The following is a 25566-nucleotide window of genomic DNA, read 5'->3' on the forward strand; positions in this document are numbered from 1 at the left end:
CTCTCTGGGCTGTGCTGGCTGTTGCCGGGGCAGGATTCTTTGCCGCCCCTTCTCCGTTTCTCCGTCGTCCCGAGGACTAAATCTCTTTGGAAAGTCACTGACCCGCTCACAGAAAGGAGACAAAATACTCAAGACCCTTCAATTTCCTTTCAGTGGACACCGAGCCTGGCATCCGCGGCATCCGCTGTTGGCAGTTTTGTCAGGAGTTTTCTACCGTGGTAAGAAAATGTATTTTTGAGTCGGGGTCCCACTCTGTCGCCCAGGCTGGAGGGCAGTGGCACGATCATGGCCTACACGACTTCCTGGGCTCAGGCGATCCCCATCCCCGCCGCCTCGGCCGTCGGATTAGCTGGGGCTGCAGCCGCAGGCCACCACGCCCGGCTAACTTTTGATTTTTTTTTTTCTTGTAGAGGCGAGGTCTTCCTATGTTGCCCAGGCTGGGTTCGAACTCCTGGGCTCAAGCAGTCCTCCCATCTCGGCCTCCCAAAGTTCTGGGGTTACAGGCATGAGCTACCGCTCCCGGCCGATAAGAAAATTTAGAACCGTTCGGTGTCACTGTTTTCAGACTTTTCCTGCTGTCTTGGCTAAGTGGTTTTATGATGTAGCAGTGACTGGTCACACACGGAGCCGACAGAGTACTGTCTCTCTGGTATTGTCCACTAAGATTCTTCCTGTAGAAAAACATTTTTTTTCCTCTGTAGCTCTGTTTTTTTGTTTTGTTTAGTTTTGTTTTGTTTTGAGTTGAAGTCTCACTCTGTCGCCCACACTGGAGTGCAGTGGCACGCTCCCAGCCACCGCAGCCTCGACCTGCTTAGACCTGTCTCGTCGTTTGTGCTTACTTTCCTGGATGTGTTACTACCTGCTCGGCACCAAACTTGTCTTGTGCAGACTGAGATACATCGAGTTATTTAAAGATTAATAATTGTAATGAGTGAGGGGTTGTGCAGTTTTGAGAGTTGGCTAAATGCTATGGATAAAAATCTCAAAGTCGTGTATCCTTATCCCAAAGCAGTGTTTGGGCAGAAAGTGTTCTTCATTTTCCATCCTTATAAATGAAAACTCTTGCTTTCTCTGATAAATACATAAACTGAAAATGTCAACAGCTTTGTTACCTGTTGATGTCTGCATATCTGTTTTTGTGATTGTGTACTCAGTGAAACGTTTGCCAGACTTAAATCATTGTTTCCTCTTCTTGTTCCACTCAATTCCAGGATATTGCATTGGAAGTAATGTGGTCCTTAGCCCGTGTTTTTTTGTGACAGTGCATTTGCTATTTGTTGGCTTTATGTGTTCCAGTATTACAGAAAAAACAATTCAGGGTAAAGGAATTTCTGGCATGTTATGGTTTTAGCCGTGATTGTTTAAAGTGTCACATTCTCAAACATATGGACTTTGCATCAACTTGGATGGATTTAGAGTCTATCATACTCAGTGATCTATCACAGAAACAAAGGACAGAGTAACACATGTTCTCACTCATAAACCGACCTCCTTGAATAATTATCATAATACTATAAGAAAGGGACTGGCAGTAGTGGGAAACTGCCAGGGGCAGGGGTATGGGATTGACAGTTGAGGGAAACTGCAGGGGGAACAGGACAATGGGACACACCTCATCAACTAGGGTACCTGCATAATGAACATGAACGTTTGTATACCTAACTCTGAATTGTACCCCCCCACATCTTTAAAATAAAAAATTTAGAAATTTCAAAAATAAAGTATCCCATTCTGCCCGTTTTAGATGAGCGATCAGTTGGAATTCTTAAGTAGTTAATTTTGACTACTATGACTTTCTTAATTCTTTGCTTCCTTTTCACAAATCTTGCTTTGTAGTTGCATGACACCTTTTTTTCAAGATGAATGTTAACTTTTGAAAAACTTATTTTAGAATACAGTTGGGTGGTCACTCAACCGTATAACCTGTTTCTCATATTTAAGCCATAAACTACTGGTGTTTCCATAGGGTCTTAGTTACTTTAGATCAGTGGTTTTTAAACTCTGCTGGATATTGGAATTGCCTGGAGGGCTTTTAAAAATCCTGTCGCCCTTTATGTGGTCACACCCATTCAATTAAGTTAGGATAGCTGGTGGTGGAAGTCAGATGCCAATATTATTTAAAGGGTCCCAGGTGATTCCAATGTATAGCAAAGCTTAGGAGTCACTGCTATATATTTCTTCTTCCAGATCACTAAGTGTTAAATCATAACAGTATCCATTCTCAAGTATGTAAAGTTTATTCTTCCAGTCCACCATTCATATCTTTATGTATATCTGTGAACAGCATATAGTGTTTTCATTTGTGTTTCAAGGTTTACATAAGTGAGTAGAAAATCACAGTTAAAATGCTACAAAGTAATTGCTCCAGGCAAGATTCGTTGACAGGTGCTTAGAGTGAAACATTGAAGAGAAATTGGATATTGCATAGTTTCAGAGTATCCTTGATATTACAAAGGAAAAAGTAGTAACTTTACAGTGAGAAATGAGACAAAAAACATTTAACTAATTGATCATGGTTAGCATCACTGGTAATAAGACATGTTGGTATCATGTTCTCCTTCCCCATATGATATAAACTGAGAAGAGCAGACCCCTGCCATATTCTTGCAAAAATGCATAACTTTAATCACAAGAAAATATCAGACAAGCTTCAATTAAGAGACGCTCTCAAAACAGCTGACCAAACCCTTCAAAAGTATCATGATCGTGAAAAACAAGGAAAGAGTGAGGAAATGTCACAGATTGGGAGAGACTAAGGAAATATGACTAAATACACTGTAGGAGCCTTTATTGGATCCTGGAGCAGGAAAAAGACAGTAGTAGAAACATTGGTAAAATCCAAATATGTGGTTGAATTAATAATAATATACCAATGTTTGTTAATTTGACAATTGTGATATGTAAAACGTTAGCATTAGGGGAAACTGGGAGTAGGAAAACTATTTTTGTGATTTTATGTTAAGTCTAAAAGTATTTCAGAAAGTTTAAAAATTTTCATGAATGCTAAGATGTTTTATCATTTTCTACTCTCACTTCCCTAAATTTATACTTGACATCTGTCTGTCAACTAGATTAACTTTTGGTTCTCTCTCCATAGTGATGTGCACTGTGATTTTAATTTGTATTTCCCCATGACCAACGATGTCGAATTCATTTTCATGTGCGGATTGGCTATTTGTGAAGTATTCCATTTTTTTGGGAATGAGTATTTTTGAAGCTTTTGATTACTTATTACCTTTACAGTGCTAATTTATTCTTATGCCACCAGTGTTAGGCTGAGTATCTGTGATATTATGTATATGCATATTGTTTTTCATTCACGGTGCCTGGCTCATAACTCCTGTATCCTTTGTTATAATGTTAGGATGCTTTTAGGCCTCACATGCAGGCCTCAGAAAACCGAATCTCTTTCTCTCACCTTCTACCCTTTTTTTTTTTTTTTTGCCTACCCAAGGCAGGACGCTAATCTTCCCTGCCTTTCTGATTGTGGGTCTTAAAATGCTAATTTCAGGAGGAGTCTTGCCCCATACACTGGAGGAAGGAATGCTGCACAGAGAGGCCAAGAAGAGTATGATCAGACAGGCCTTCTGGGTTCCCCCACTCAGTCTATTAGTATTAGGTTATACCCTTTTTGTCCAGTCACATTTCTGCATGGTTGTCAATCATGCCTATTCAATGAAATCTCCATAAAAGACTCATGAGAACAGGATTTGGAGAGCCTCTGAATAGCGGAACACATGGAGATTGCTGGACAGTGGCATGTATCTCTTCATCTGTATCCTTTATAATATCTCTTCATCTGTATCCTTTATAATCCTTTTATAATAAATTGGCAACCAAATGATTCTCTGAGTTCTGTGCCCCACTCTGGTAAATTAATCAAACCCAAAGAGGAGGTCATGGGGAACCCTGATTTATAGCTAGTTGGTCAGAAACACAGTTGTAAAACAACCTAGGGCTTGTGATTGCCACCAAAAGTGGGGAACGGTCTTGTGGGACTGAGCCGTCATGCTGTGGGATCTGGCACTATCTCCAGGTGATGGTATCAGAATTGAATTGGAGGATACCCAGCTGGTGTCTGCTGTATGATTGATTGCTTGTTTGCTCGTGGAAAGATATTCCCGCATATCTGGTCACAGAAGTCTACTGTGTCGATTGTTAAGAGAATAGGAAAAATACTTTTTTTTTTTTCCCCACTCAGAGTATCCCTAATCCAAAATTTGAAGTGCTCCAAAATTTGAAACCTTTTGTGCACCAACACAAGGCTCAAAGGGATTGATTATTAAATCATTTTGGATTTTCAGATTGGGGGTGCTTAAGCAGTAATTATAATGCAAATATTCCAAAATTTTAAAAATTCAGAAATCTTAAAAACTTCTCATTCCAGGCATTTCAGATAAGAGATACTGAACCTGTATATGAAAAATACCTATTTATTTCATTCTTGTTAATTTCCATGCTCCCATCCTTATGGCAACTCATCAGTGAAAGAATGAAAATACAGTTTTCCCTGGCATTTTGGGTTAGGTGTCTCTAACTGTCCATACAATGTTGTCTTACAGAAAAATGGCTACTGGACAGGATCGGGTGGTTGCTCTTGTGGACATGGACTGTTTTTTTGTTCAAGTGGAGCAGCGGCAAAATCCTTATTTGAGAAATAAACCTTGTGCAGTTGTACAGTACAAATCGTGGAAGGGTGGTGGGTATGTATCACTGTTATTGTTATAACTGTTAACTACTTCTTTAATCTGTGGCAATACAGTAGCACTGTGCTAGGTCCTATTTTTAAGATTTTTGAACTGTTTTGTTTGGAATTGCGCGGAGGCATGTGTGGTAAAAAAAGTTTCTAATAGTAAATGTTTATAGCCTACTTGTGTTAAATCTTAATGCTTTTGCTTGTGGTCCTGTAGTATGCTTGTAATCATGTAATATGTTTTCTATTTTTTTCTTCTAACCTCAGAATTATTGCAGTGAGTTATGAAGCTCGTGCATTTGGGGTCACTAGAAACATGTGGGCAGATGATGCTAAGAAGTTATGTCCAGATCTTCTACTGGCACAAGTTCGTGAGTCCCGTGGGAAAGCTAACCTTACCAAGTAAGAACAAACGTTGTTTAAGGGAACATAAAGCAGTTGCAAATAATATCCCATGAGGCTAGGAACTGGTATTCAAATTTGTTCTGTGTAAATAACATCTGAAAGAGTTCCCTTTGGTCAGTTATTTTGTCAGTTGAAAACCACTGTTACTTATATCAATTGCTGTTTTTTGGCACCCATTCAATTCCTTAATTGTTTACAAATTGGTTGTTAAGTTAAAACTTAATACCAATACCCATGTTCTCAGTACAAAAGTCGAAAGTATTTGAAATAGTTGACTGTAAGAGTTTTTCCAGGGAAGGCTGAGTCATACTGATATTCTAGTGCAATATCTAGAATTATTTGCCAGAATTGGACAATCCCAAAGCAGATTGCTTTGCTTTGTTTTTGGATTCAGTTATTTCTCCCCAAATAGTAGAAGTTTGGCCTTGGAATGGGAGACGTGTAGGTATAGCCAAGTCAGAATAGGCACAAGCTCCAGCCATTAAAATAACCCTAATTGCTAATGTGTACTGATCATATATCACATGCCAGGCACTTTAATCTTTTTAATCTCACATTGTTATAAGGTAGGTACTAGTATTACTCTCCTTTCACAAATGAAGGAATAGATGAAGTTTAGAGAGTTAAGTGATTTAAGTTCACACAGCTAAGTGGAACACTGAGGGCTCATACCTATTTTTTCAGATTCTAATCTTTATATTCTTAAAGCACACTATACTTTGTGGTATGTTATAGAAATCATGCTTTGACTTGGGACTTGAGGTATTTCTGAATTCACCTGTGGATTAGAAGTCTACAAGTAGTGTGGCATAGCCAACCCCACACTGGAGTTATTGCCAGAAAATAAGACATATTTGACTGAAGAGTAGAGTATTCTTTTCTGGCTCTATGATTATAATATTCTCTCTCTCTCTCTCTCTCTCTCTCTCTCTTTTTTTCTTTTTCTTTGAGGCTTGACCCTCTTCTTCCTAGCCCAAATAATGATTAATTTTTTAAAACAACAAAAAAAATATTTTTCTAATTCTCTCATTTGAGAATGTTTTGAAGCAATACCTTTATTCATTTTCATAGATGTCTTGATGAAGAGATACACATATTTTCTTTTTTTGAGTCGGAGTCTCACTCTGTCACCCAGGCTAGCATGGCCACCACAGCCCAAACCTTCTGGGCACAGGTGATCCTTTCACTTAACTGAAACCACAGGCATGTGCCGCCATGCCTGGCAAATTTTTTTGATTTATTGTAGAGGTGAGGACTCGCCACGTTATTCAGGCTGGTCTTGAGCCCGTAGGCTCAGACAATCCTCCCACCTCCTCCTCTCAAAGTCCTGGTGAGATTACAGGAGTGAGCCACCATGCCCAGCAAATATTTTCATTTTTATGGTAAATATAGTAAGCTCAACAGGAACAAAGAGCTTTAAATTACATAGGAGGTCTAAACCAAAGCAAAGAAAATATCTGTGTATTGTTATAGAAAACTAGTAATAAGGTCAGAAGAGCTGCTTATTAAGGTTTGAATAGAAGGTATATAGTGAGAATGGTATCCCCTGTGGAAGATTGTCTGCCTGCCCAGATGTATCACATTCTAAGTGCTTATCTGGAACTTGATAATTTGAATGTTCATATATCCATAAATAATTGATTGGAGTATGTGTAGTATGCATGTGGCAATGGCTAGTTCACATGTTAACTAAACTCACCCTTGACTGAAGTATAAAATATGTTAACTGATAGTGAGAAATACTATCCTAAGAAAGATCAGTTACTCTGGTTCACTGATCAATGTATTCTGCCTTGTAAGTTACCTCTTTTTGAAGACAGAATTAGAAGACTTTGCAGTGGATATATGAAAATAACAAAAAAGAGGCAATAATAGTTAAAAATCTTTTCTAATTAAACTAGCTTCATTTATTTCCTCTTTAGAAAGATCCCTTTCATGTAAACATGTTCATGGTCTAGATGCTTTCTATCTTGGTAGTGCTAGTGTTGTATATGAAATGTTTGCCACCATGGTTCTTCCTTTTCCTTATTTCTGTTATTGACCATCTGCCTGCCATCTGCCATTGACCCCTTGAGTTGTTACTACTACCTAGTTTCTCTTAAGCCAATTGCCTCTTGATTGTATTATTGTATGATATTATATTATATCTGGAAGGGTGAGGATGGGGCAGACAATCTCAAGGTTGCCTCTGTTTATTGCCTAAATGTATGATCCTTATACTTCTTAGGTACCGGGAAGCCAGTGTTGAAGTGATGGAGGTAATGTCTCGTTTTGCTGTGATTGAACGTGCCAGCATTGATGAGGCTTATATAGATCTGACTGATGCTGTACAAGAGAGACTACAAAAGCTGCAAGGTCAACCCATCTCGGCAGACTTGTTGCGAACCACTTACATTGAAGGTTTGCCCCAAGGCTCTACAACAGCAGAAGAGACTGTTCAGAAAGGTACTTCCATGTTGCATCATATTGCTTCTGCTTCCTGCCTTTGGAACCTGCTTTGCTCGGTCATGATGATTCTTCTTGGAATGACTGAAAGAAAACTTAGACTACAGCCTGAATGTGTCACAAGGATGCATATGGAAGGATATACAAATTTTCTTACCTTTTCAGGTATATGGATGTTGAGAAGCTGTGAAATCTGTATGACAGTAAATTTCTCTTTAGCTACAACTAGGACAGGTTAGTGTTATCAACAGACGGCAGAGGCCGGCTGACCCACTTTCATCTTTTGTAGGTTAATTTACATTATAAACTTAGTTTCTTCATCTGTAAAAAGGATGAGCCTTTTTAAGGCGGAACCTCAGGTATTGAGTCATTCAACATTTCTAATCGATTCTTAGCACATTATCATCTATGATCTGTGCAAGGTCCTTTCATTTTTCTTTTACTTCTTTTCCCCTTTGCAGTGATTCTCCTACTCCTCCTCCACCCTGTTCACCCTCTGGTGCCAACTGTTGTATTTTAGATATGTATATATCATTATAAGTTTTACAATATTGCTTTGTTTATGTGCTTTTTATTTTGTGCTTTTTAATTATAAGATGATTTGTTGCCATTACAAATCGCATTCTTAAATTTCCTTCAATGCTGATCTTGAAGATCTATCCATGTGGCTGTATTTATATGTGATTGATAGCTTTTACCTCCAGCATAATCCATGATATGGATCCACTGTGTTTACAGATCATTCTCTCTAATGGTGAATCCACTGGTTGCTTCTAATATTCTACTGTTCATATGATGAAGGCCCTTATACATCCTTTTTGGACCTATGTAAGGGTTTCTCTGGAAAACGTTTTCAGGAATGGACTGCTAGGTCATAGGGTATACACATACAAGGTCCAACAATTAGTGAGCTCATCCTAAAAAAACTGCTACATACCTCATTGCTGATTATCACTATGGCCACCTTTAAAGTATTCCCCTTGGAGAGCTATGCACTGACGCCAGTGCCTAGTCTACCTGTCAAAGCAATTTTGGAACTCTTTTTCTGGAAAGGCTATCAGAGCTATCAGCGTATTACCCTTGATGTCCTGAATGTCATCAAATGTCTTTCTGAGCCACTGCAGTGGCTCTCTCCTATAATCCCAGCATTTTGGGAAGCCAAGGTGAGAGGATTGCCTGAGCTCACGGGTTTGAGACCAGCCTAGGCAACTTGGCAAGACCTCATATCTACAATAAATCAGAAAATTGACTGGATGTGGTACTGCACTCCTGTAGTTCCAGCTACTTGGAAGGCTGAGACGGAAGGATCACCTGAGCCCAGCAGGTTGAGGCTGCGTGGCCATGAGCATGCCATTGCACTCCAGCCTGGTAACAGAGTGAGACTCTGACTCCAAAAAAAAAAAAAAAAAGTCCTCCCTTCAATATTTCCTTTAACTTCAGGTAAAGAAAAATGTCACTGGGGCCTAGATGCCAACATAAGCATGTGGGGTGAGTTCACGAACTTAATTGTCAGAACTCAACAAATAACAACAACAGCTCTGATGGCCATTCCAGAAAAAGAATTCCAAAATTACTTTGATAGGTGGACTAAGTACATAGCTTCCCAAGAGGAGTACTTACAAGGTGACCATTCATTCAGCAATGAGATATGTAGCATTTATTCTAGGATGGTTCACAAACCTGATTGTCGGACCTTGTATACTTATTAGTTTCACTAAGTACTGCCAAGTTACTCTCCAAAATCTCTGTAACTGTTTACATTCCCCCTGAAAGTACATAAAAGTTCCTGTTTCCTCCATATTCTTACCAACAACTGCTATCATCTAATGATTAAAAATATTTGTCAGCCGGGCTCGGTGGCTCAGCCTGTAATCCCGCGCCTTTGGGAGGCTGAGGTGAGTGGATTGCCTGAGCCCGCGGGTTCGAGACCGCCTGGGCAGTGAGACCTCATCTCTACAATAAATCAAAAAATCAGCCGGGCGTGGTAGCGCGCGCTTGTAATTCCAGCTACTCGGAAGGCTGAGGTGGAAGGATCGCCAGAACCCAGCAGGTCGAGGCTGCGGTGGCCGAGAGCGGCCACTGCACTCCAGTCTGGGTGACAGAGTGGGACTCCAACTCAAAAAAAAAAAAAAAAAAATTTGTCAATGTAATGACTATAAGGTGTTTATTATTAATTGAGTTAATCAACTCTTTATATACTTGTAAACCAGCTGAGTTTCTGCTTCTGTGATTTGCTTATTTAAAATATTTATCCAATTTTTCTTATGAAAAATTAGTTTTTGACTTGTAAGAACTCCTTGTATGCCCTAGTTAGTCTCTTGTCTTTTTTTGAAGTGTGGTCTTGCTTTTTTTTTTTGAATTGAGGTTGCCGAGCCTATTCACAGAATGCAGTGGCTATTCACAGGCAAAGTCATAGCTCACTGTAACCTCAAACTCCTGAGCTCAAGCAATTCTCCTGCCTCAGTTTCCTTGGTAGCTAGGACTACCAACCAGCTTGTGCTACCACACCTGACTCACTCTCTTAGTGGTGACTTTTAATGAACACAGGCTCTTAATTTCATCTAATTTATCGTTTTGTTTTCCTTCATGAATGGTATTTTTTGTGTGTCCTATTTAAGAAATTTTTACTTACCTGAAGATCATGAAGGTATTCTTCTGTTTTACTCTAGAAGCTTTATTGTTTTGTCTTTAACATTTAGAAATACAATTCATTGTGTGTATGTTGTGTATGAGTGGTGTGAGTAGGGATCAAGATTCCTTTTTTGAATGAGTATCCAATTATTACATCTTTACTAAAGCTTTACTTTTCTCTACAAAGGTCTAGTGCATTAACTTATGTTAGTTTTTTTAGATGCTTAAATTGTTTTTGCTATTTTGATTTTATTTTTTATTTTTGAAGTGGTAATTGATGTGTAGGAGAATGATAAATCTTTTTTTTTTTTTTTTTTTGAGTTGGAGTCTCACTCTGTCGCCCAGACTGGAGTGCAGTGGCCACTCCCGGCCACCACAACCTCGAGCTGCTGGGCTCTGGCGATCCTTCCACCTCAGCCTTCCAAGTAGCTGGAACTACAAGCGTGCGCTACCACGCCTGGCTAATTTTTTGATTTATGTAGAGATGAGTTCTCACCAAGTTGCCCAGGCAGGTCTCGAACCCGTGGGCTCAGGCAATCCATTCACCTCAGCCTCCCAAGGCGCGGGATTACAGGCTGAGCCACCGAGCCCGGTGGGGCTTGTTTTTAATAGAATATTATGAAAGTGGAATTCACTGCATCTGCCAAAGCAAGTAATTCTGCAGCTAGTAGCTTTTCACCAGAGTGTTTACATCTTTTTCCTAGACATTTTCTAGTACTTTTGATAATGGCTGCATTCAAAACAGCCTATTTATTCTCCCCTTCATTTGTAACATGTAATTTTGAACTATTATTTTGTAACATTGTTCTTATTCAGAAGAACTCTTTTAGTAAAAACCTTTGAATGGTGGACATTAACCAAAAGGAAATTATCTGAACACTACTCTGTAACAAGTTAGCTTCATGGAAGAACTGTAAGGCAATCATTATTACTTATAGAAACAGTACAGATTTGTCCAGAAAAAACTCCAAGAGAGTTTAGCTTATTTCTAGTTACAGTGATGAATTGTCTATGGGATCTGTGGGTTTTTTTTTCCCTAAATGTAGATTTATTAAAGGAAAAAATACATTGTGAAGAACACAACAGCAAGAATGTCTGCTGTCTGCTGATGGATATTTAGGTTGCTTCAGCTATATTATAATTTCTAAGAGTAACCCCAGGCATAAATGTGCCTTGACATATATCTTTTGGTTCTCCTGATCACAGATTGGATCTGTGTTTTAAAATAAAATGTAAGGTATAAAATTTGCTTTTGCTGTCGAACGGTTGTATAATGCATCTTCAGTGTGTTATACAGAAGGGTAGTAGTCAAACTGCCTAGGGAAGCTCACAAATTAAGGAATTTTTTTGTTTTGTTTTGTTTTGTTTTTTGAGTAGGAGTCACACTTGTCGTCCAGGCTGCAGCGCAGTGGCATGCTCACTGCCACCACAGCCTTGATCTGCTGGGCTCTGGTGATCCTTCCGCCTCAGCCTTCCAAGTAGCTGGAACTACAGGCACATGCCACTAGGCCTGCCTAATTTTTTTATTTATTGTAGAGACAAGGTCTTGCCAAGTTGCCCAGATTGGTCTCGATCCCCTGGGCTCAGGCAGTCCTCTTGCTTCCACCTCCCAAAGTGCTGGGATTACAGGCATGAGCCACCAAGCCCAGTGTGTAGCTTTTTGAAAAATAAAAACGTTTGGAATGGAATTGGTTTTATAATGCTTTAAATCTTTGGTTCTTGAGGGTTTTTGAGGGTTATATATTTCAAAAATCTGTTGAAAACTGTAGTCCCTTGCCTCAGAAAAGTGCATATCTATACATAAGACAATTTTGCATGCAGTTTTCAGGAGATTCACAAACCCTCTGCAACCCACATATTCAGAATTAGAACTAGTCTTAAACATTATGTTGGTTTTAGCAGCAAAACATGCTGAGCTCTAATATCTCCGGCTGAAGATGGTGATATATATACACCTTCCTTGGTGGTCAAATGTTAACTCAAATGGACATGCTCCTCTTTCTTCTATACTTATCTTTCTTATCTATGTACATTTTTGTTTAAAATGTCCATGTTTATAAAGAAATCTATTTCTGAATGTCTTATGTGTCTGTTGTTTTAGTGTATACAGCTTAAATATTAAACTCCCAAATGTGTTGACAACATCTTATTATTTATGTGTAATGTTCAAAACAGTGCAATGTCTGGTAAATGGTTTATGAAGATATTTCGTATCCTATTCCTGAGTCTGTATGATATGCTTAATCAAAAAAACTGATAACAGAAATTAGCTGATCTAAGTGGATATAACCTTTCAGAAATTATTTTCATGAATATGCAAAATATTTCAAATCTAGGAAAAGAAGCCAGGTATTTGTAATATTTCGATACTGAGGATTTCATTCAACTTTGCCATTTTGCCTCTTAATGAAGTTAAGAGCCAGCAGTCCTCCTCAGACATCTCACATTTGCAATTTGGGATTTTCTGTTTCTGAAATAGTTATGTGTGTGGAATGTTGAAGTAGCAGAATTTACTTAAAATAATCCTCACACTTTCCAGGGTGAAAACATTCTCATTATTGCCATTTTGTAACTAGTTTGTTAGCTAAGAACTGTTTTGTTTTCTCCTCTCTTTGCTTCCTCTTAATTAATTTCTTTTATTAGTATTAATATTAGTATTAGTATTTAAGTGAGGAAGCAGGATTTATTGAGGACAGAAAAGCTCCCAAAGTAGGAGGGGACCCAAGGGGGTTGCCCCAATTAATTTATTTTAAAGTACATATTGAGCATCTTCTGAATGCATATGACATGAAACAGTATAATGGTATAAGAAATGACAAATTAATCAGCCTGGGCAACATCAAGACCTTGTTTCTACAAAAATAAAAATAATTAGCCTTGTGCAGTGTCTCATACTGCTACTTGGGAGCCTGAGGCAGAAGGATCATCTGAGCCCAGGAGTTCAGGGCTGTGGTGAGCCATGATCCTGTCACTGCATTCCAGCCTGGGTGACAAAGTGAGATCCTGGCTCAAAAAAAAAGAAAGAAAAGAAAAGAGAAATTACAAGTTAACTGTCAAAAAAGAGAGTTTTGGGGAGTTAGAGAGACTCTTTGCTAGCCTTGAAGAAGTAGGCTGCCATGTTGTGAGAGGGCCTTTGAGGAAGACCACATGGCTAAGCTCTGAGAGCAGCACTCTGCTGATAGCCAGCAAGAAAATGGTGACCTTAATCCTACAGCTACTGGAGATGAGTTCTGCCAGCAACTAGAGGGAATTTGGGAGGCACTAACCAGCTTGCAGCACAAATAAGGGCACATTTATTACTGCAGAGCCTTCTCTATTTTAGCTATGGTTCCTGGAGTTGTGGGGTCTAGGTAGCCAGGGGTTGATGAGTTTAACCCTAAAGCTTGGGTGCAAGTTATCAATGCTCACTTATGCCAGTTCCACTCAACACTGTACTGGAAGTACAAGACAGTACAGTCAAAATAGAAGAGGAAATAAAAGGTATACAGATATGAAGGAAGAAGTAAACAGTCTTTACATGTGATGTGACCATGTTTGTAGAAGAGCCTAAGGGATGTATAAAAAACCCAAAACCTAGAATGAGTGAGTTTTTAGCAAGGTTGCTGGGGGCAAGGTCAATATGCAAAAATCAATAGTATTTTTATATACTAAAATGAAAAATTGGAAATTGAAATGAAAAAATCAACGTTATTCATAATAGCATTAAAAATCATGAAATTGGCCAGTTGTGGTAGCTCACGCTTGTAATCTCCATGCTTTTGGAGGCTAAGGCAGGAGGATTACTTGAGGCCAGGATTTTGATACCAGCCTAGGCAAAATAGTAAGATCCTGTCTCTACTAAAATGAAAAAAAGAAAAAAAAATTACTTTCTTTTTGATTTGGAGTCTCTGTTGTCCAGGCTGTAGTGCAGTGACACGCTCATGGCCACCATAGCCTCGACCTGCTGGAGTTCAGGCGATTCTTACTACTCTGCCTTCCAAGTGGCTGGAACCACAGGCACACACCACCACACCCAGCTAATTTTTTATTTATTATAGATATAAAGTCAGAGCTGGCTAAAAAAAATTTTTTTTAAATCATGAAGTTACTAGAGATATATGTGGAAAATGAGTATGATAAAAACTATTAAACAGAGTTTTATCAATAATAGTAATTATAAAATAGTAGCCAGGCACTGTGGCTCAAGCCTGTAATCCCAGCACTTTGGGAGGCTGAGGCAAGTGGTTTGCCTGAGCCCACGGGTTGGAGAACAGCCTGGGCAACTTGGTGAAACCTCATCTCTACAATAGAATTTAAAAAATTAGCTGGGCGTGATAGCATGCGCCTAAGTTCCGGCTACCTGGAAGGCTGAGGCAGAAGGATCGCCTGAGCCCAGCAGGTCGATGCTGGGGTGACCATGAGCGTGCTACTACACTCCAGCCTGGGCAACGGAGTGAGACTCCAACTAAATAAAAAATATTTTCTAATTGAATAACAATAGAATTCTTAGAGATGTTCAAGGGGAAGTAGGGAGAAGAAAATTCAAGAGAACCAGGGAGAGAAAACATTTTTAAATCATTGCTCATATTTGTTGCACAATAACACTATAAGTTTTAGCCTATGATGAAGCTAAGGCTGCTGGAAAGAGTATGAAGGAGAAATTGATCATTCTTGTAATTAGTCTTTTAAACTGGCTGCCATTTTTTGTGAAAGCCTATATATCTAAAGTACCTGAAATTTAAGCATTTCTGTATTAGCACAATTAAATAATTTTTTAAATGTCTAAATGTGACTGACCTCTCAACTTTTTTCAGAGGAGATGCGAAAACAAGGCTTATTTCAATGGCTTGATTCTCTTCAGATTGATAACACCACTTCTCCAGACCTAAAGCTCACCGTGGGAGCAGTGATTGTGGAGGAAATGAGAGCAGCCATAGAGAGGCAGACTGGTTTTCAGTGTTCTGCTGGAATTTCACACAATAAGGTAAAGGCTAATTACAAATTTCAAGGAGAAACATCCATATCCTTAGTCAAATACAGCAAGGATAGTGAAACATTAAAATTAGTACACATATACTTTGAAATGAGTTTCTATTTAAAATTCATGCTGAGGCCGGGCTCAGTGGCTCAGCCTGTAATCCTGCACTTTGGGAGGCCGAGGTGAGTGGATTGCCTGAGTCCGCAGGTTCGAGACCCTCCTGGGCAACTTGGTGAGACTTCACTTTTACAGTAAATCAAAAAATGAGCTGAGTGTGGTAGCGTGCGCCTGTAGTTCCAGCTACTTGGAAGGCTGAGGCAGAAGGATTGCCGGAGCCCAGCAGGTCAAGGCTGCGGTAGCTGGGAGCGGCCACTGCACTCCAGTCTGGACAACAGAGTGAGACTCCAACTCAAAATAAATAAATAAATAAAATTCATGCTGAAACCCAAATAAAAGTTAAGTTATTCTTGGCCAGGCTCGGTGGCTCAGCCTGTAATCCCAGCACTTTGGGAGACTGAGCTGAGTGGATCGCCTGAGCCTGTGAGTTTGAGACCTACCAGGGCAACTTGCCAAGTTTGTATCATCTCTACAATAAATAACAAAATTAGCTGGGCGTGGTAGCATGTACCTGTAGTTCTGGCTACTTGGAAGGCTGAGGCGGAAGGATCACTGGAGCCCAACAGGTTGAAGCTGCGGTGGCCGGGAGCGTGCCACTGTACTCCAGTCTGAGCGACAAAGTGAGACTCCAACTCAAAAAAAAAACACACAAAAAAACTTAAGTTATTCTTTAACATGGAAACTGACACGAAATATGAACTTTCCTAAGAAGCAGGCTGAAAAATTACAGGAAATGTTTGTTTATATAACTACATCCAAAGTAAAGTTCACCCACTGTATCTGCATTCTGAGATTCAACCACCCTTGATTGAAAATATTTTGGGAAAAAGGTCAGGTGTGGTGGCTGAGCCCAGCAGAGTGAGGTTGTGGTGGCCGTGAGTGTGCCACTGCACTCCAGCCTGGGTGACAGACTGAGAGACTCTGATTCAAAAAAGAAAAAAGATTTGGAAAAAAAAATAACAATGCAACAGTAAAAAATACTGCAAATGAAAAAATAATATATAGCATTTGCATTGTACAGTATTTGATATTATAGGTAATCTAAAGATAGGTTGGGCATGGTGATTCGTGCCTACAATCCTAGCACTTTGGAAGGCCAAGACAGGAGGATTGCTTGGGCCCAGGAGTTTGAGATTAGACTGGGTAACATAGTAAGATTCTGTCTCTACAAAAAATAAAAAATTAGCCGTGTGAGGTAGTTCACGCCTGCTGTCTCAGCTACTTGGGAAGCTGAGGCTGGAGACTCATCTGAGCCCAGGGGTTCAAGGTGTGGTGAGCCATAAACATGCCACTGCACTCCAGCCTGGGCAACAGGGGGAGACTCCAACTAAAAAAAATAATAAGTAATCTTAAGATGATTTAAAGTATACAGGAAGATGTGTATAAGTTATATGCAAACACTATGCCATTTTATATAAGGGAGTTGAGCAACCCCAGATTATAGTATCTGCTGGGAGTTCAGTCTCATGCAGATACTGAGGGAAAACAGTATTTCCTTAACTATCTATGAAAAAGAGGAAGCTAGTCTTAGCATACACACACACACACACACACACACACACACACACACACACACACACACACCTATTTTATTTTATTTTCATTGGCTAAATATTTTTGTATTATCCTGTGTTCTTATGTGGTGTTACCTGGGTTTTTTATGCTTTTGCCCATTTCCCTTCTTTTTTAAAATTATTTTTATTTTTGAGTTGGAGTCTCACTCTGTCACCCAGACTGGAGTGTAGGGGCATGAACTTGGCTCACAGCAGCCTTGACCTCCTAGGCTCAGATAGTCCTTCTGCTTTAGCCTCCCCAGTAGCTGGGATGATAGGCATGTGCCCCACACCTGACTAATGTATTTTTTGTAGAAACAAGGTCTTGCTATGTTGCCCAGGTTAGTCTTGAACTCCTGGGTTCAAGCAGTCCTTTTGCCTCAGCCTTGCAGAGTGCCTGGATTGCAGGAATGAGCCACCATGTCTATCCTCCCATTCCCCTCCTTTCTGATCAGAGCAGTAAGAGAAGGATTGTATTAATTTTGACTACTATTTTCATTTAGGGAACATAATTCTCAACAACCCAGGGACAGAATAACTAATTTTCTGATTAAATATTAATAAAGTGCAGCAAGGACTTGGGACCATCATCTCCTTCTGATCGGGGTCAATAACTGGGCAGTAGATGATTATCCTCGGTTGATACTTTCTCTCCCTCCTTCCAGTAAAAGGGAAGTTGCTAAACTGCCCATTAGAGTTTTTTGTTTTGTTTTGTTTCTGGTTGGGTGGAGGGAAAGGAAACAATAGTTCTAGTGTACTTTACTTTTAATCTTAGTTTTAAGTTTTTTGAGTTGAGGTTTCATTCTATTATTTACTTTTAAATTTTTTGTAGAGACAAGGTCTCGCTGTGTTGCCTCAAACTCCTGAGCTCAATCCTCCCACTTTGGCCCCTCAAAGTGCTGGGATTACAGGCATGAGTCACTGTGCCTGGCTCCCAATGTAATTTAAGTCAGACTAAATGTTGCCTAGTAGAAGTCACTAAAGAATCTCTAATGAAGTTAAAGATTATTTTATATTTTTCCTATCAATTATAATTTGCAAAATGATACCACTGAAGTGTGCTTTATTCTTTGAAAAGAGTTCTCAAGGATTTAAGTTTTTTCATTTAAGTTGTTTATAAATAAAAAGGTGTTTGTTATTAAAGGATGATTTTTGAGACCAATCTCTATAACAGATACTAAATTATGATAATCTGTATTAAATTAGGGACTCAAAATGGACTGTTAATCCAGAAATGTAGGCCTGGCACGGTGGCACATACCTATAATCCCAGTGCTTTGGGAGGCCAAGGTGGGAGGATTGCTTGTGGCCGGAACTTGAGATCAGCCTGGATAACATAGCGAGACCTTATATCTACAAAAAATAGAAAAAAGAAAAAATTAGCCAGGCATGGTGGCGTGTGTCTGTAGTCCTAGCTACTCAGGAAGTTGAAGAAGGAGGATCACTTGAGCTCAGAAGTCTGAGGTTACAGTAAGCTATGATGGCACCATTGCACTCCTGCCTGGGCAACAGAGTCAGACTATGTCTCTTAAAAACATGCAAAAAAGGAAATGTAAATAAATGAGGAAGGGTAACACAAGTTTATTCCAGTATTTTGTATGATCACACTAAGAAACGCATCTTGCTTGGGTTTCTTCTTCAGCTTATGCACTTTGTAAATGGGAGTAGGTGGAGAGGAAAAAAATGACTAATAGAAGACTAAATGGAGCTGGGCTAGGTGGCTCAGCCTGTAATCCCACGCTTTGGGAGATTGAGATGAGTGGATTGCCTGAGCCCACGGGTTTGAGACCTGCCTGGACAACTTGGAGAGACCTCATCTCTACAATAAATCAAAAAATTAGCCAGGCATGGTAGTGCCCGCTTGTAGTTCCAGCTACTTGGAAGGCTGAGGCGGAAGGATCGCCGGAACCCAGCAGATCGAGGCTGCGGTGACCGGGAGCGTGCCACTGCACTCCAGTCTGGGAGACAGAGTGAGACTCCAACTCAAAAAAAAGAAGAAAACTAAATGGAAGAGAAGTGGGGAGAACAATGAGGATAATGATAATGGGTAATTTCCACTGAGAATGGTGTAAGACTCCAAGTTTTAGAGATGTCTTGAGTTTCTAGCTTTATTTTTGTTTTTAATGTGGACTCTTAGTTACAGCCTTTATATGCTGTGTGTTGTGTAGGTATTAATATTCATGAATTTGGGGCCAGGTGCAGTGGCTCATCCTGTAATCCCAGCACTTTGGGAGACTGAGCTGGGAGGATGGTTGAGCCCAGGTGTCTCCCAACCTGGGAGACCTTGTCTCTACAGTAAATTAAAAAATTAGCCAGGCTTGGTGGCATGTTCCTGTAGTTCCAGCTACTTGGAAGGCTGAGGGGGAAGGATCACCTGAGCCCAGCAGGTCAAGGCTGCAATAGCCATTAGCATGCCACTGCACTCCAGCCTGGGCAGTAGAGTGTGACTCCAACTCAAAAAAAATAAAATAAAATAAGGAAAAACATTCACCAACTTGTTGGGAAGCCAGTAATGAGGTTTTTACACTTTCCATACTTCCAGGTCCTGGCAAAACTGGCCTGTGGATTAAACAAACCCAACCGCCAGACCCTGGTTTCACATGGGTCGGTCCCTCAACTCTTCAGCCAAATGCCCATTCGCAAAATGTAAGTATTCAGGCAGTGCCTTAAATTTAACTCATATATGGACACTCTTTGGTTGTAGTTTGTGTTCCTAATGAAGGGTTGGAGCCAGGGAGAATAGGCTCCAGGCAATTAGAAGGGAGACAGCACAGAAATTTTTGAAAAACAGACTTTTTTTTTTATATCAGAGTATCACTCTCTCGCTCAGGCTGTAGTGCAGTGGCAACACTCATGGCCTTTGCAGTCTCGACCTGCTGGGCTCAGGTGATCCTTCCATCTCAGCCTTCCAAGTAGGGATTTTGCCATGTTGCTCAAGCTGGTCTTGAACCCTGAGCTCAAGCAATCCTCTTGCCTCTGCCTCCCAAAGTGCTGGGATTACAGGGATGAGCCACTGCACTTGGCTGAAAAATAGACTTTTTAAAAAATGAAACTTTGCCGGGCTCAGTGTCTCAGCCTGTAATCCCGCACCTTGGGAGGCTGAGGTGAGTAGGATTGCCTGAGCCCGTGGGTTCGAGATCCGCCTGGGCAACTTGGCGAGACCTCATCTCTACAACAAATCAAAAATTAGCCGGTCGTGGTAGCGCACGCCTGTAGTTCCAGCTACTTGGAAGGCTGAGGCGGAAGGATCGCCGGAGCCCAGCAAGTCTAGGCTGCAGTGGCCGGGAGCTTCCACTGCACTCCAGTCTGGGTGACAGAGTGAGACTCCAACTCAAAAAAAGAAAAAAGGAAAAAAAAAAGAAAACAAACAAACAAACGAAACTTCAATGCTAGATTAGATATGGTAGATTCTTACTCCTGAATTTAAAAAAACAAAACAAAACTGAGTTTTAGCTATTGTAACTTTCCTCTAGATTTTTATTCAAGTCTGTTATTATGTAACACATGGAAATTTTACTTCTTTTCCTTCATCTAATATCACATCAAGGTGTTTAGAGCTGCTAAACTGCTCCTAAACTGGGCATGAGAGAAAAGAATCCAAATCAAATTAATAACTAGGTTGCACCTACCACTTAGATGTCCTTGACAAGGGCTCATAATACTGTTGAAGGGACAGGATCAAAGCAGCATTTAAAATGCTGTCATAAGACTGCATATGAGTAATTGCTAAATTAATTGTGCAGGTGGTTATAAAACCTCACACACAAAAAAAGAGACTAATCAGAGAATGATTTTTTAAAAAGGCATAGGATTTTCTTTTCTTTTTTTTTTTTTTGAGTAGGAGTCTCACTCTGTCGCCCAGGCTGGAGTACAGTGGCACACTCACAGCCACAAGAGCCTCCTCCTGCTGGGCTCAGGCAATCCTTCCACCTCAGTCTTCCTAGTAGCTGGAACTATAGATGCGCACTACCACACCCAGCTAATATTTTGATTTATTGTAGAGAATGAGGTCTTGCCAAGTTGCCCAGGTTGGTCTCAAACCCCTAGGGTCAGGCAGTCCTTGCCTCAGCCTCCCAAAGTGCTGGGATACAAGTGTGAGCCACTGCGCCGACCGGATTTTCTTTTGAGGTTTGGCACATTTGGAGAATCAGACAAGAATGGTGAAGCAATACTGATTTGGAGAAATTTTTAGCTCAAAGAGGGGAAAGTATAAGGTATTTTCAGTGAACCGGGACCTAAGTCGTTTAGCTGGATCATATTGAGGTAGAAATGGAATAGACCAAAAAAAATGAGTTAAGGAAAGATTTTAGGGAGCCTCAAAGCCCAAGCTAAATAACTTTGACTATATTTTCAAGTATAGGTTTATATTTATAGGGTACATATCCTTAAATAAAGTGTTAGTCATGGAAAGGATTTATGTTTGTAATTTTAATTTTTTTAATTCCCAGATGGGGCAGTAGATTTTGTACAATTGAAAGTTTTTTGGTTTTTTAAATTTTTTTGAGTTGGAGTCGCACTCCATTGCTTAGGCTGGAGTGCAGTGGCATATTCATGGCCACCCCAGCATCGACCTGCTAGGCTTTGGCAATCCTTCCAAGTAGCCAGAACTCAGCCTTCCAAGTAGCCAGAACTACAGGTGCGCACTACCATGCCTGGCTAATTTTTTATTTATTGTAGAGATGAGGTCTCCCCAAGTTGCCTGTCTGGTCTCGAACCCACAGGCTTAGGCAGTCCACTCACCTCAGCCTCCCAAAGTACTGGGATTATAGGCTGAGCCGCCAAGCCTGTCCAAAAGTTTTTTATACAGTTGACTTGATAGCTAATCAATGACTTTAACCTTTGGTATGTTATTATTAGTCACCTTAGGTCCTAAATCCCAGAGTGCCAGAATTTTCAGAAGCATATAGTCTTTTTTTTTTTTTTTTTTTTGAGTTGGAGTCTCACTCAGTCGCCCAGACTAGAGTGCAGTGGCTGCTCCTGGCCACTGCAGCCTTGACCTGCTGGACTCTGGCAATTCTTCCGCCTCAGCCTTCCAGTAGCTGGAACTACAGGCATGCGCTACCATGCCCAGCTAATTTTTTGATTTATTGTAGAGATGAGGTCTCACCTGCCCAGGCGGGTCTCGAACCCTCAGGCTCAGGCAATCCACTCACCTCAGCCTCCCAAAGTGCTGGGATTACAGGCTGAACCACTGAGCCCGGCTGCGTATAGTTTTACGTTGAAAAATTAAGAGACTATAGGACCAATATATGCTCCCATTTTTTTCTGAACTTTTTGGAGAGCTACTTACAAAAGCAGAATATTTTGTTTGCTACTACCTATATATTTATGATGTGGCTTATCAATTCTTTGTCTTTTTGTTTTCAGCCGTAGTCTGGGAGGAAAGCTAGGGGCCTCTGTCATTGAAATCCTGGGAATAGAATACATGGGTGAACTGACCCAGTTCACTGAATCCCAGCTCCAGAGTCATTTTGGGGAGAAGAATGGGTAAGTGATTCATGTTATTTTTCAATCATAACCTTTATGGAGTGCTAAGTTCAAATACAGATGAAAACATCTAGTAAAATCTAGACCTATCTTTAGGTTTAACTTTTGTTTCTTGAAGCAATTTTACTGATTCTTCTTGTTTTAAAATTTGGGGTCAGGCCAGGCACAATGACTCACAGCTGTAATCCCAACTCCTTGAAAAGAGGCTGAGTTGTTTGAGGGCAGGAGTTCAAGACCAGCCTGGGCAGCATAGTGAGAACCTGTCTCTACAAAAAATTTAAAAATTAGCCCAGTCTAGTGGCATGCACCTATATTCCTGGCTACTCGGGAGGCTGAGGCAAGAGGATCCCTTAAGCCCGGGAATTCAAGGCTACAGTGAGCTATGATCATAACCTGCATTCCAGCCTAGGCAATAGAGAAAAGAAAAAAGAAAAAGAAAATTTAGGTCACTATAGCCTACCAGCCTAGAATAGTTTTTTCACATATCTGAGTGGTTGATAGATGGGATTTGTTACTTTGATGACTGGTTGTATTAAAAAATTAGCACATATGAATGCATGTGTGCTAAGATGCTATGTTAACCCTAAAAATCCTGTGTTTAAGGCTCTAATAAGTGCGTGCGCGCGCACACACACACACACACACACACACACACACACACACACACACTCTCCTTGGGGGTATGAATCAGTGGCTTGCTTGACACTTTCCCAAAAATACCATTGATGACTTGGCTTTAGAAAGCAGAACGTGTGTCATTCTCCTTGCTAATATATTGCACTGGAATTCATTGAGAAGGTGAGAAGGGTGAGGGTTCTGTCAGAGGCCAGGTAGGTTAAATTTTGGACAGATTTTTCTTTTTCATGAGAAGGGTAAAAGGGCAATATAATATAGATTTTTGTTTTGTTTTAACAAGAATAATCATTTATTTTTACCTTACTTTATAAAATTCAGGTATAATTTTACCTTAAAGTTTTTTTTTCTGTTTTTATTAGGTCTTGGCTATATGCCATGTGCCGAGGAATTGAACATGATCCAGTTAAACCCAGGCAACTACCCAAAACTATTGGCTGTAGCAAGAACTTCCCAGGAAAAACAGCTCTTGCTACTCGGGAACAGGTGAGCAGCCATTCTTGACAGAACACCCCCTCTTTTAAAGAGGTTAGTGGGTAGGTTTTGGTAGCTGTGAAAGGTTTTTGTTTTGTTTTCGTTTTGGTTTGTTTGTTTGTTTATTTGTTTGAGTCAGAGTCTTACTCTGTCATCCAGGCTGGAGTGTAGTGGTGTGCTCACAGCTACCACAGCCTCAACCTGCTGGGCTCAGGCGATCCTTCTGCCTCAGCCTTCCAAGTACCTGGAACTACAGACGCACGCCACCATGCCCGGCTAGTTTATTTGTGATTTGTTGTACAGACGAGGTCTTGCCAAGTTGTGCAGGCTGGTCTTGAACTCCTGAGCTCAGGCAATCCTCTCGCCTTGGCCTCCCAAAGTGCTGGGATTATAGGCTGAGCCACTGCACCTGGCCCGTTCATTGAATTTTTACAACTATCCTAAGAGTTAGGTATAACTAATCCCATTTTACAGATGGGGAAACTGAGGCCCAGAGAAGTCAGGTAAAGCATATTGCCAGCAGTCACACAGCTTGTGGGGCAGAGCCAGAGCCTGGCTCCTGATCTGTCCACCTCTCTAAGCTGAGCTGCTTCCCCTGAGTTCCGTGATCTTGGTCTCAGCCTCGAGTTGTCTTCCTCCGGTCTCTTTTCACCCTCTTGCCTGGATCTGGCCTCCTCCCGGGAGCTCCCACCACACTCTGTGCCTTTTGAGAATAGTCACAGATTTTATCTGCTTCTCACTTTCTGACCCCAAGGACAGGGCCTGGGCCTCGTGTGCCCAGCACTCAGCACAGCACCTGCTGAGAGCAGGGTGCTCGGTGCGGGTTATATCATGTGTGGGACTCAGGCCTGTGGGCTGTGGATTGAGCTTTTGCTCAGGTTCCAAATGAGAACACAGCTTGAGTCAGATGCCTTTGCAGAAACGCTTCCCTGGCCCATTAGGAGCAAGGCATTACTGTCCAGGACTCTCCTTTCTTGACAGAAGGAACCACAGCTTGCACTGCCTTGGAGACTTCAGTCCTCATCTGATCTCATTCAAACATTGTTCTTCCCACAGACTTTTGATGACTGATTCCGAACCATTTATTCTGTGTTTTTTAATGTGAACTCCTACTATTCTCAAAAGGCAATCTCGGTCTCTATTCTTATAGTCTTCCATGGCCAGTTGCATCTCCCTATACATTATTTCATATTCTAACTTTTCTTTTTAGAGACAAGGCCTCTCTCTGTCACCCAAACTGGAGTGCAGTGGCACAATCACAGCTCCCTACAGGCTCGACCTCCTGGGCTCAGGTGATCCTTCTACCTCAGCCTTTTGAGTAGCTGGAACTACAGATGTGTGCCACCACACCAGGCTAAATTTTAAATTTTTTTTGTAGAGACCAGGTCTCATTATGTTGCCTAGGCTGGTCTTGAACCTCTGGTCCCAAGCAATCCTCTCACCTCCACCTCCCAGAGAGCCAGGATTACAAGTATGAGGGACTTTGTCCGACCACATTTTAAAATTTTTTGTAGAGATGGGGTCTTGCTATATTGCCCAGGCTCTTCTTGAACTCCTGGCTTCAAGTGATCCTCCCACAACAGCCTCCCAAACTGCTGGGATTACAGGGCTGAGCCACCACATCCAACCCCTATTTGAAGTTCCATAGTTGTTTTCTGTTCTCTGCAGTATTAGTTGTGCTTTTGGCTAGATAGATGGATTGTGCTTTTGGCTAGATAGATGGATACTACTTTTTCTGTTATCCAGCAATCTTGCTTTTGTTGAGCAGATGAGATATTCTTTTTAATCTTTCTGAAAGTAGATTGGGCCAGGTGTGGGAGGCCAACATCTGTAATCCCAGCACTTTGGGAGGCCAAGGAGGGAGGATCATTTGAGTCCAGGTGTTCAAGACCTGCCTGGGCAACATAGTGAGAGGTCATAGCTAAAAATATTAGCTGGATGTGGTGGCACATGCCTGTAGTCCCAGCTACTCAGGAGTCTGAGGTTGGAGGGTACATCGCCTGGGTCCAGGAGGTCGAGGCTGCCTTGAGCTGTGATCATACCACTGCACTTTAGCCTGGGTGACAAAGTGAGACTTCAACTCAAAAAAAAAGTAGGTTGCAGTCATTGTCTAATGTATTGTATTTCTTGCAAAACACTCACTGCTAATCTTTGAATTTTTTTTTTTTTTG

At 40.8% G+C, this 25566-nt stretch overlaps 1 protein-coding gene across 1 annotated transcript in view; it reads left to right on the forward strand.

The window, feature by feature from the left end:
* LOC103257637 (DNA polymerase eta) overlaps positions 1–25566 on the forward strand; it is a gene marked incomplete at its 3' end in the record, with an annotated part of 26361 nt that continues 795 nt past the window's right edge. The window contains exons 1-8 of the mRNA XM_008055330.2: positions 1–218; positions 4563–4703; positions 4961–5095; positions 7326–7543; positions 14968–15137; positions 19344–19447; positions 22169–22288; positions 23284–23407. Of these exons, the coding sequence (XP_008053521.1) occupies positions 4567–4703; positions 4961–5095; positions 7326–7543; positions 14968–15137; positions 19344–19447; positions 22169–22288; positions 23284–23407 (1008 nt within the window). The remainder of the gene's footprint in view (positions 219–4562; positions 4704–4960; positions 5096–7325; positions 7544–14967; positions 15138–19343; positions 19448–22168; positions 22289–23283; positions 23408–25566) is intronic.

This window comes from Carlito syrichta, unplaced genomic scaffold (genome assembly GCF_000164805.1).
Source record: "Carlito syrichta isolate Samal-C Ts95f unplaced genomic scaffold, Tarsius_syrichta-2.0.1 Scaffold301824, whole genome shotgun sequence".
Taxonomy (NCBI): domain Eukaryota; kingdom Metazoa; phylum Chordata; class Mammalia; order Primates; family Tarsiidae; genus Carlito; species Carlito syrichta.